Genomic DNA, 12,018 nt, shown 5'->3' on the forward strand with positions numbered 1-12,018 from the left:
TCCTCTCCATACACCGCACAAGAGGAACCACAAAACAAAGCGGTGTTGTATCTGTTTCAGTTGTGCTGTGTTACATCCAGAGGCAGGTAACACTATTCTTCCTGTTAATGATTATGAAAGGATCTGTGTCACAACTTGTCAGAGCGTGACTTCATGCCACATTAGGACGCAGAGAAACCACTGAGAAGTGGCATTCGGTGCACCTGAGGACACTCGGTGGGGGTGTCTATAGTAATTGCATCGTTTTCCATTTGTACGACCTTCCCGTGTCCATCAGGCTGACAGCTGTCACAGGCCCGTCTGCTTCCTCTGACAGCTGTAACTCCTCATCTCCCCGATGAGCGTTTCCATCAACCTCCAGTGTTTTCACGCTGTAAATGATGAATTACAGAAACATTTAGACAGGAAACGGAGACAGTCTCATCATCTATCCAATGCTGTACCCGCAGTCAAATAAAGATTCATTAGGATTTTCAGAAAGAAACTGACCACATAGCCTACTGTAAATGACATACAATACGATACGATACACACAATAGATAGCTGCCAGTCTTTTTGAAGATGTAAGTGTCATTCCTGTTGATGCATAACAGAGTGACTAGAACACACACACACACACACACACACTATAATTTATAGGGACAAAAATTCAACTCATAGTAAATGATGGGGTTCTGCCCCAAAAGTTAATGGGCTCTTCCGTGGCCTGTGTCTCGTCATTCCTACACCAAATTCAAATCTTATTTTTTATTTTTTCCCCCCCTCAATAATCCTGCTTACCAACAGACAAACAAACAAACAGACAGGCACAGATTGGTGTCTTTAAGCACTGTGAGGTGCATACTAAGCAGGACATAATACCTCTGAAAAATCCACTTGTCAGCGTTCTGTGGCGTGAGGACAAACTTATGGTGTCACTGTTTCTAAATTTACTTTAAAACTGATTTAGCGTTTCTGTCCTGGAATTCCTTGTTCTCGTTAGCCAGCATACACTGACAGACAGAAATAGATATATCTGCAATAATCTAATATTGATGTGTTGTTGTTGGTGTGTTTATATGTATACGTATGTATATACTATATATATATACTGTATATATTTATACGTATGTATATAGTATATACTGTATATATATATATATATATATATATACATAGAGAGAGAGAGAGAGTAACTTGGTGCATTAATCAATATTTTTTACTAGTCAATACATTAAATAAGGTTTGTAATTGCTTTAATTAGTGTTTAAAATGAGATTCTGATTTCATTAAGACTTTATGAATAAATAAAAGACAAACTTATGTTTGAAGTACTAATGCTTCTATAAAGCATTTGGGGGTCAAGTACATGCTGTCAGTTTGTAAAATGGATAAAAGTTACAGGAATCTCTGAAAAAAATCAGCATTTATTTCATACAGAAGTGCAATTCAAAGTGGACAACAGTTACAAGAAGAGCTGAAATATCAGTTCTCCAGTGTGTGTGCAGGTTTGATACAGAAAATTCACGTGGGACATCATGTGCCCCTTACCATCCTAAAAATATTTACCGTGTGCAGGATGAGCCGTGAACATATAGCTGGTGCTGCAGCATGTCAGTGTGATTGATAGGAGAGCTCTCCGTCTCCTGCTGCATGACAGAACAGGGAAAGTGATAGGCCCACTTGCTCTGACACACCGTGGAGGAGGTGTGTGCTTCTTAATGTTAGAGGTGGACAGTGATATGAGTCATGAGGCCAATTGAAATGCATATGCTGTACATGAAGGGCATGTTGTGATTTAAGGCTGAACAATATTTAAACAACCCCCCAAGCCATAAATAAAATATTCACCATACCTGCACTGGCCATGACTTTAGTGACCGGCAAGTCAGCGATCGCAAAGGCCAAGCAGGTGAAGTCACATGTGCATCAAGAATATCATCATCCTTAAATAATAAATGTCAAAATGAAAACAAGATCACTCAAATGAATCACAAACATGTTTACACATCACAGTTTCTGGAGCATGACAACCTCGTTGTATAAGGTTGGTCACATGCTCACATTCCTCAAAAACCACTGCTATACTATTCTAAAATGTTATCACCTTCTCAAGTAGCCAATAATTGTCTTATAATAGCCACCCCACAGTTTACATTAGGTCAGGATACAGTGTAGAAGTCAAGTGCTTTGATATACAGTTCTACTCCACCACATTTCAGAGGGAAATACTGTATTTGTTACACCACTGACACCTGTACCTACTGTGTTATAGATTATACCTGCTGAGATTTTGGCCACTAGTATAGAGCAGTGGAGCATTAAAAAAAAAAAAAGTAAATCTCTCATTTTGAATGGTTGGGTTAGACTCAGTAGAAATGTGGAGGTAGTGAAAAATGATGATTGCTGCTAAGGACAAATATGGATGTAAACTTTTGGTTGCTTTTTGAAGAAGGAGACCTTGACCTAGATGAACACTGTATTTGGCTGAGAAATACAGAAATCAAACGTACAGTAACTTTAAGTTGTTTATAAGAAATATACCCAATTGTATAAATGCAGTGTTGTTGCCACTGGCTATTACTGTTATACTTTATTCTATCCATCTTTCTAGTTGGGCATAAACATGAATACAAGACCTTCACTTGTAGTGGAGTATGTTTAAGTGTTTTGCTTCTTTTACTTAGGTAGAAGATCTCAACACGACTTCCACCTCTGGTGTGTGGTACTTTAGCTCAGAGTTTGGAGTTGGCTTTTCTGTAGCAAAGATCCAGTGCAGTGAACCGTGCTCAGCTCAGTGCTTCAGTCGCTCTATCATCAAACAGCTCCATTTGTCAAACGATCTTTACCTCAGTGACCTGAAACAGGAGGAAGAATCGAACAGTTCAGTTTAGGTTAATTATGTTACAGAGAAACACTTGGATGGATTTTGAGCGCCAGCCTATCTATCATACATTCAAACAAATTAGATTTTGTTGACACTGTTGCACTCACACTTATTCACTGCAGCGTCCTGGGTATGGTAGTTAAACAAATCCGATAGTGATGAAAAGCATCAGTGTGAAGAGTCCTGCTTCGAGCGCTGCTCCTCTGTTCACCAGAGCTGAGAAACCAAAATTGTCATTAGTGAAATCAACACTTGACTGTGAACACCAACATGTTACAACACTGTATTTCCCTCCAGGATTTTTCCCACCTTTTTTTTGGAATTTTGATTATGATTAATGATAATTGTGTCCTGGAATGTTTTTCATAAGAAAAGTGCAACTTTTCAGACAAATTAAAAACCAATATTCAAAAAAAAGAAAAAGAAAAAGAAAAGCCCAGCACTGGATTCTTACCCTCTGCTGTGAGTGTGACCGCAGCTTTAAGGTCCTCTTCTTGTGCGTCAGCGACAGTTGGTGCAGGGTCTGTGAAACGTTCAGCTGGGGCTTCAGTTACAGTCTCTGTTGCAGCTACTGGGACTTCCTCAGCTGGATCTGATTCCATCTCTGTGGCGTTGGACTCAGATGGGGTCTCGGTGGCAGCTACAATGAGTATCTCTGGAAGACCCTCAACTAGTTCACTCTCCTGAGGAATTATATCCTCTGGTTCCTCTAGAAGAAGATCTTCTGTCTCCTCCTCTGGAGCCTCCTCCACTTGGTCCTCCAGGGGAATTATGAGGACCAGGTCATCTGGGACTGGTTCCTCACTTGTTATCTCTTCCTCTACTGCCCCCTGCTCTACAGGAACAAATTCTTCCTCATCTGGTGAACTGGCCAGATGTTCTTCAATGGCATCAGGGTCCTCTTCATCACTTTCCTCTGGAAGGATGACAGATTCCTCCTCAGGTTCCTCATCAGTAAGAGTGTCCAGCAGGATTATTGGGATATCTGCTTCTTCTACATGTTCCTGTTCTTCTGCAGGCTCCACTGGAGCTATTTCCACTTCAACAGGTTCCTCTTGATGAAGCTCTTCAATCTCAGAAGGAACAAGGACATCAGATGTCTCTTCCTCCGGCGCACCATCAAGAGGTTCTTCTACAGCATCGTCATCAGGGATTATCAGTTGCGTGTCTTCTGGAGCAACTTCTTCTGAAGCTTCATCTTCTACAGCCTCTACAGGATCAATGGGGATTGCATCTGCTGGATCTGGATTCAGTGAATCATCCTGGTCTGGGGGTGCATTTTCCACAACAGCTGTTTCCTCCTCCACGTCTTCTTCAGGTGGTCCATCCTCGGAGGTCTCTACAGGAATGACTGGAATTGGTGCTTCTTCAGCTGGACCTGGACCTGGTTCCTCTGCAACATCACAGCAGCGAACAACTCTGGCAGCTGCAATGGAAGTTACGCAGACACTTGAACTGGTTTTCAGTTTATCAACAGTATTGCTGTGTTCTCAAAGGTCATTAACAAAGGAAGCCTTACATCTGTCTGAACTTCATCACTTATCCTAATTGATAAAGTGTACAGATTCTAAATATATGAAAATAAATGACTTTTAGAATCAAAGCCCAAACTGCTTTTGCTAAACCTGTGTAATATCATGACTCAAATTTCTCTTTCCATTGTGCCATTTGACTTTTAAAGTTAAGACAGCTGACCTGCTGGTCATTGGAAAGGGTTTGGGGTTTTGCAACAGTGGAGCCTCATTTCCATAAAGTAAGTGTAGAAAATAAATGGTGTTCAGTTTAATGATGGCTGACTGTAGGAGCCTTATGTAACAGTTAGGGACACCACCAGTGATCTGATACAAACATGGAGGGTGTGTAGTGATCCAAGTTTAGTTCAAATGCCTCACGTGGCAATATGCTATTGCTAACAGGAGCAGGTGTGCCATTGAAAAGGCCATGAAAGCACTTGGAGATACGTTTGGTTGTTAAACAGACACAGAGATTTTTGTCCTCTATATATGGTGCTGACTGAGGACAGTATCCAAATAAATGCATACTTTTTTATTATTATTCATAGCTAAAGGCAAATATTTAAACCAGTATTTGCTTTTCCCACCCCTCCTATGTTCTGTTAGTGAACATCAAACACAGTCTTATATTATCAAACAATATGTTTATGTACATCTGAATTAGTATATCCAGTGTATTCTAACATTCACATAATCACATAATCAACAAATACTCATGTTTGTTAATGAATGAATACATGTTAAATACTTACTCATTCCAACAGTCTGTTAAATTACTGGTGAAATTTGATTAAAAATATGAATAAAAATGCTTAGAAAATTATAACTGCACGCAGTGAAGTAAACCTGAGCATATTAGAAGAGCTGAGAGGAAACACATGGCTTACGTATTGGTCCTGATGAGTTCAGGTGAACATTCAGGCTCAGTGTCAGCAGCAGCAGCAGCAGCAGAGAGGAGGCTTTGAACACCACGTCCATGTTGTCCCAGTCCTTTCTTTAGAGACAAGTAACTTCCAGGTGGTCCAACTGCTCCGCTGCGACTGGACTGACGTCTCTACTGTCAGGCAGAGGCACCAGTCTATCCTGCAGGGGTGAAGCACACGTGTAATGTGACACATTTTATGAAGTGTCACACCATATGGGAGGATTGGGAGGCTGCTTGGAGGGTCGGGTGGGTGAGGAGAATAATCACATGGAGCTCCTGAATCAGACTGCACACCAACTTTCCTATATCACTGATGAATCATACTTGTATCAATGTTCATGAAACTAAACAACATATTCTACATAGAATTTTTTTTATATTGCTTTCATTCATTTCATTCTACATTATTAATTTAGCCGTCATTGTATGTTAATCCTACATTTATCCAAGAATCCTTTTAAAAATGAGGGCTTGACAGGGAGTTTATCAATAAAAATGTTTATTTTAAAAAGAATTTAACGGTATTTTCACTAAAATTTACTTATCATTTGACTCCAGGTTCTCATCTACACTACTTCATTCTTTCATGTTGACTGCATTAAAGCAGTAAAGAGTGTGGAGTTGTGTTGGTGACATTTTAATTCATAAAGAACTAATTCTTTTACTTGAAATGAAAACTGTCATGGAGTTCCTGTTATACTACAGCCGCTACATCTGCCGATTATGTTGGCGGGACTGAAAGTTTTCAGGAAAAAAGCTCAAGCAGCACATTATTCCACAGTGAAGTTACCATATTTTATTTCCTTAAGTGCCATTCATGCATATTGGGGAAGGGGGTGGGGTGGGCGGTGGTATCGACAATTCTAATAACACTTGAGTTATTTTACAGCACTAAACGAATACAAAGAGTAGCTGTGTCACCTCATTGGACAACAAAAGTAATAAACCGTGCAATAAACAAAAAGGACAAATAGGAGAAAAAAAATACAAGAAATGACAAAGACAAAATTAAAAAAACAAAACAAAAAAAAAGAACAAAAAAACAAAAATAAAACACAAACCAAATATATATTATCAACACTGAAACACTGAATGTAGAACCATAGTACAGGTAAAAGGTAGTGTCACACAAAAAGCCAACGCATTTTCATCACATATATACAATATAGATATATATACATACTGTCACCCTCTGATTGGACAATAGCAAAATACTCTATTCTTTTCTCTCCTCTCTTTTGTGAATAACACCCACCCCCTGCCTTGATACCCCACCCCCAAGAGGAAAAAAGGGATGATTGAAAAGACATATATGTACAAGCACAACAACACACCAGCACTGAATAAAACAGGCCCCAATCAGCAGTACTTGTTGGCAGTTCTCTCCCATATTGTAACAAGGCTTTTTTTAATCTTTTCATCTTTTTTCCCAATAATAATAATCTCTCTGGCAGGTACATGTCCAGCGGTATTTAAAAACTGAAATCGTCTTTTGAAAAAAAAAAAAAGAAAGAAAGAAAGAAAAGAAAAAAAAAACAAAACAAAAAACTTAAACTCACACAAGCAAACACACACACACACACGCACACACATACAGACTTATGTAAAATTGCAATTGTGATCCAGTCATTGTCTTCACCTTTTCCCCTTTAATCCACATCCATTTGCTCAATTCTTTTGATTTCCCGGGCTGACGTGTGTCAACTCTTCACCTGGAAGAGCTGCACCACACTTCACCCTCACGTCAACCCAGGACTTACAGGATGTTCACTGTGTCAGGTCCATAGAGTCCTAATGAAACGCACACGGATGGCTCTTTTTCACTGCTGTCTTCAGTTGCAGTCCTTTGGCCCACACTCACCTCAGAGAGTCATGATTTGGGTCACTCAACTGACTAAGTATCATCATGTCTGAGCTCTAATTATGAAATTCTGGCAGTTGAACAAGAAACACAGTTGAGATCCAGAGGCGAGGGAACGTACCACACGGAGTGGACAGCTGATACACAAAGAGACGAAAAACAAAGCAAGAAAGAAGCAGGAGTGAGCAGGTAGGATTGGCAGGTCAATCAAAAAAAAAAAAAAAGGAAAGCAAATTAAAACATAAATGAACGGCAGTATCATCAGTTGAAAAAGGAGAACTTGACTTCATCTGCTTGTTCAACAGAAGATAAACAGTATAAAACTGGGCTGGTTCTGGTTTCAAAAAAACCTATGTGTTCAAAAGTATGGTTCTATAATATCCAATAAAACAATCGTGAGACTTGAAAGTGCCTTTTCTCACAATAACAAAGACAAAAACAAATTATGCAATATCATAAAAAAGAATCCATGATTGTCATCCCAATATGAAATTAACACTACGGTCATTACAGGACTCCATAGATAAATTGCCTCAAGTTTTGTTATTTGCTTTCTTGCTCAATTAGCAGAGAGCATTGATACCAAGTGTGTCTATACAGTAGTACAGTTAGCTTAGCATCAATCTAGAAGATCCTAGGCGTAGCTACTGGTAAGCTCACTGTAGCTCCATATCTACTGTACAGATGTGAGTGGTGTCAATCTTCTCCAACCCCAGGCAAGAAAACAAATAAGTGTATTTCTTAAAACTACAAAGACACACAGTGTCACAGATGCAAAGCACCAAACACAGTTTAGTCGATGGAGAGAAGAGAAATGATCCTTTTCATTATCTAATGTAAGCAATGCCTCATAACTGCCACTAGGTGTCAGACAGTCTCACTGTGACTGAATGAATGAATATGAGTGAATAGCTTGTTAGAAGAAGGAGGTGCTTTGCATCTTAAAAAAACAAAAAGGGAAAGTGTGCAAAGAGCTATTTTTCCTTTCTTTTTCTTTTTTCTTAAACATAGTGTCTCTAAAGCTCAGCTCCGGGCTGATTGAGGAGTCACTTGTTACAGAGAACAGGTTTCCTGAAACCACTGATCTCCCTGTTCTGTGTTTGAGAAACCCTTCCTCACAAAAAAGAATCACTAAATCTCAAATCTAGTCTCCAAATCACTGTGTGCATCTGCTTTTGTGCTCATAGATAGTATAGAGATGATTACAGCAATCGACCATAACCCTAAAAATTACAATAAAAAAACCGAAAGACACGCACAGACCATATGTTCAAGCAACACACACATCCACGCGCACAAAAACACACATCCACTCTGTAATGTACTGTATGAGTCACATTTCTCATTCCATCATGATTGTATAATAGCAACATTTTACGGTATCTATCACAACAAAACATTGATGTCTGAAGTGACAAAAAACACTCGGGGCAGCATCAAAACCTCATTGTGATACAGTACAGTAGGTGACTTTGGATGCAACTCGTTTTACAGATCAAAGAAGCTTACCATACAAGTCATGCTCGTTTGCCCTCTGCCCGATGAATATCCTACTGATCATTAATCAATCAAAGGCTTTCACAGAACCTGGTATCAGCCTTCTTTATGAGTTGTTTTTCATTTCTAATAGAACAGTTTAGAGTCAGTGAGGCAGCCATGATCTTTATTGTTGGTGTCATTTTAATATGGTATATGATACCATGTCAGAGCTAAAGCCTGAGGAGGCTAAGTTTAGCTTGATTCATCCACCCAGCGGCACCCTGAAGTTCACTAATTATATATACATACAGTATATAACTGCACTGATCTGAACTGTTAAATGCCATTATTTTTATAAAACTGTCTTGCCAACCAATGCTGATGTTTTACAGTATACAAAATGGGACTGATATCATGATGTCTGCCAACAAACAATTTAGTTTTCATTTCAGGATTTCATGATATTTGCTGGACAGGAGATTCTACTGTTTAAAAATGTACATGGGAACTCTCTGCGGTCGATAAAGAGTGGAATGGAAACAGTCTTGAAATGACAAACATGTTATGCAGTTTGTTTTTACTCATCAGTTTGACACGTCGGCCGATACTGACACACTGGCAATAAGCTAAAAATATCACCTTGCCAATGAGCAGACCAGACTCAATTTAATTCCAACGGAAGGCTTGTTTAATGATCAATAGGCTACTCATGTAAAACTGATTAACGTTACCGTTAAAAGTCATCAATGTTATGACGGCTTCTGACTGGTGGAGCGAACACACGATGCACACAGAGAACCTGACCCTCAGGTTACTTTGGGCTGAATGAATTTTTAAAAAGACCAAAAATGTCTGACTTCCCTGCTATCACCATTTACTCACACTAACCATATTCACTCATCTTGAAGTGCTTGAGACAGAACTGTGAAAAACAAACTTTTACTCCCATAACGAGCCTGCTGCAGTGGGTCCGATCACCCTGCTTGGCTTTGAACACAGATCACGGTCCTTTCTGTCTCACCTTGGTTTGTTTTTAATATCGAGCTTTAAACATTTTAACACCCTGTTCAAAACCTTAGTTATTGTAAACCTAACTTTTACCACCAGTTCAGCCACAGTGGGGCCCACTTTCTCACCAACGAGCACCATCACATTACTCACAGAGACGCCCTGTGTTTCTTAAAAGCAAAAAAAAAAAACTTAAGAAAAGAAAAAGAAAAGAAAATATCGCTTTTAAAAAAGAGAGATAAACTCATCCAAGAGACAGCTGAGGCCAATGTCAACACGAGAAGAATTACAAGCTGAACACATCGCTCGAATCACATAACAGTTACGGAGCAGGGGGTCTGGGGTGGGGGCGGGGGGCTGGGGGGCGGGGAGGGGTTCAGACTTTGGAAGGCAGCTGGCTAGGGACGGGGAGAGGGCTGGCTGAGGAGCTGAGGAGCATGTGGTTTAGACGTGAATGTGTTCTACTTGTCTCTAGACAAGTACGTAAGCAATCACTTTAACATGTCCGACTAAATATGATTGTCTTCAAAGTAACATTTTCTATTTATGTTTTGCTTTTGTAAAAATGTCAGGACTCTGAAGTCTTGTCTTTCTCCCAAAGTGGATCAACTGTTCTTCTGCATCCCACCCACAGTGGCCTCCTTCACCTCCTCCTCCTGTGGCCTTTTTCAGCTCAGCCTGGCTTCCTCTGGCTTCCACCTCCTCTCCTCGCTCCCTTATGTTTGCAAAAAAAAAAGGAGGTCTAGGGTGGGCTAGACAATGGAGTCCCAATCAAAGTCGTCCTGGATGTCGTCGGCTGGCATGCGATGCATCTGGAAGTTTCTGGTGGGTATCATGTGCTGCTGGTTCATCTGTGCATGATGTCCTGGAGAAAACAGAGAGCAGAGGAAGCGTCAGATGGACCTCACCGTGTCCCCGGGCGACGCCCGAAAGACTCAAGTTCTGGCTGGTTTGTGTATAAAATGTCTGTGAGCGTTGGTGTTTTTCCTCTGCTCCGTGTCACCTGTCATAGTGGGTCCTGCACTGCTCATGGGGGGCATGTGTGGATACCCTGGAGGACCCATCATGGACATGCTCTGTCTGGAATCCATGTAGAGATTTCCTGGGAGAAACAAAGCAAAACTGTAAACCTCCAATAAAACACAACTTGTTCAGATGAAATGCAGTTGATGCAGCTAAAAATGATGAACTTTCAGTGGGAGGCATGGAGAGTAAATTTCTGCGCACCGTTAAAAAGGACCTGAGAATTCTTTATAGATACAGTCTGAACCAACAGGTGAGAAGTCAAACTCTTGGCTTTCATTTATATTCTGGCTGCCGACGGTGAGTGGATAAAACTGGACTGATGCGCTGTATTGTTGAATTACTAAAGCTATCTTCATACCTTTCAAATGTAGGAGTTTGTGAGTAATATAAAAAGTCACATCACATTTTGTCTGTGGTGTATTTCAACCTGTGAATCAGGACACCCACGATATTTGGAGAGCGGAAAAATTCTGCTACAAAAACAGCTCCCATCTTTACAGACTTTCCTCTTTCGCCATTGTTTCCTTCTTCTGAATTTTTGGATAGTCATACGTCTACAGCTTCAACATTATTCAGATATATCAAGGAAAATAAACCACTGGCCATGAATAGCAGAGGAGCAGGGATGATAGATTACAAGTGGATGCTGTACGCAATTAGTCAAAAAAGGTTAGAAACACAAGTCAAGCAGAGCTCATAGCACGCAACAAGACTGTTAGCACTTCCAGAAAAAACGGAAGTGAGATAAGTCGGACAATGAGCTGGTGTTTTTATTTTTGCAGACTTTTTGAACTCTGATCAGTAACAATGTTAAAACCAACAAATAAACCCGTGCTTCTGCTTCGGCCCTGAAGTCACACTGCAGCACATGTTTTACAGGTACATTTACTGCACAATTTGAGTTCTTTTGAAGAAAAAACAATAAGAGTGGCGAATAAGAAATTTAAAAAAGTCTTCAAAGACATGGTTATTTCTCTCAAACCACAGGTAAAGATAAAGCTGCCGTCTCTATTTGACAATATGAACATCAGTTTAAATACAACCTCAGTGGATCTAGTCCGGAAGTCCAACCTACACACAGGTGAACCCACATGTTTCACACTGATCAAAACAGATGAGTGATGAATCTGGGTCAGTCTGACAAACCTGTGTTGAGGTGCTGGCTTGGTTTGTTGGTGTGCATGGAGCCATGGCAGACAGGGGGCTGCACTGCCCCCTGTGGCTGGATTACACCGGTGCGGGCAAAAAACTGGTTGATGGACGAGCAGAGGTCTGCTATCTGGGTGGGTTCCAGGGACCAATTGTTCAACTCCGCTTGTCTCATACTCTCTCTCAACCC

The 12,018-nt window shown here is 40.3% G+C and overlaps 2 protein-coding genes across 5 annotated transcripts in view; both read right to left on the reverse strand.

Moving 5' to 3' along the window:
• Positions 1 to 1,393: 1,393 nt before the first annotated feature.
• On the reverse strand, positions 1,394 to 5,414 carry LOC146987951 (uncharacterized). Its single transcript, XM_085778095.1, has 4 exons — positions 5,268 to 5,414; positions 3,321 to 4,292; positions 2,974 to 3,082; positions 1,394 to 2,837 (listed from the first exon to the last, which is right to left on the reverse strand). Exons 1-3 carry the CDS (start codon positions 5,356 to 5,358, stop codon positions 3,006 to 3,008), a joined length of 1,140 nt encoding a protein of 379 aa, XP_085634221.1. The 5' UTR covers positions 5,359 to 5,414; the 3' UTR covers positions 1,394 to 2,837; positions 2,974 to 3,005.
• Positions 5,415 to 6,084: 670 nt separating this feature from the next.
• foxj3 (forkhead box J3) overlaps positions 6,085 to 12,018 on the reverse strand; it is a 74,999-nt gene continuing 69,065 nt past the window's right edge. For 3 of the 4 annotated variants that reach the window (XM_085777474.1, XM_085777472.1, XM_085777473.1), the window contains 3 exons: positions 11,826 to 12,017; positions 10,657 to 10,755; positions 6,085 to 10,518 (listed from right to left, as the gene is read on the reverse strand). In XM_085777474.1, coding sequence (XP_085633600.1) covers positions 10,406 to 10,518; positions 10,657 to 10,755; positions 11,826 to 12,017 — 404 coding nt within the window. In that variant the 3' untranslated portion in view covers positions 6,085 to 10,405. The remainder of the gene's footprint in view (positions 10,519 to 10,656; positions 10,756 to 11,825; position 12,018) is intronic. The other variant, XR_015035877.1, reaches the window with a different exon arrangement.

This window comes from Trachurus japonicus, chromosome 5 (genome assembly GCF_045865225.1).
Source record: "Trachurus japonicus isolate A0001 chromosome 5, Traja_1.0".
NCBI classification, from domain to species: Eukaryota; Metazoa; Chordata; class Actinopteri; order Carangiformes; family Carangidae; genus Trachurus; species Trachurus japonicus.

Bases quoted from the DNA above. Each gene is read 5' to 3' on its own strand.
- LOC146987951 (XM_085778095.1), bottom strand. From the start codon at position 5,358: ATGGACGTGGTGTTCAAAGCCTCCTCTCTGCTGCTGCTGCTGCTGCTG. The intron at 4,293-5,267 runs GTAAGCCATGTG...CTTCCATTGCAG, and splicing joins GAACTCATCAGGACCAATAC to CTGCCAGAGTTGTTCGCTGC. The intron at 3,083-3,320 runs GTAAGAATCCAG...TTGGTTTCTCAG, and splicing joins GGTCACACTCACAGCAGAGG to CTCTGGTGAACAGAGGAGCA.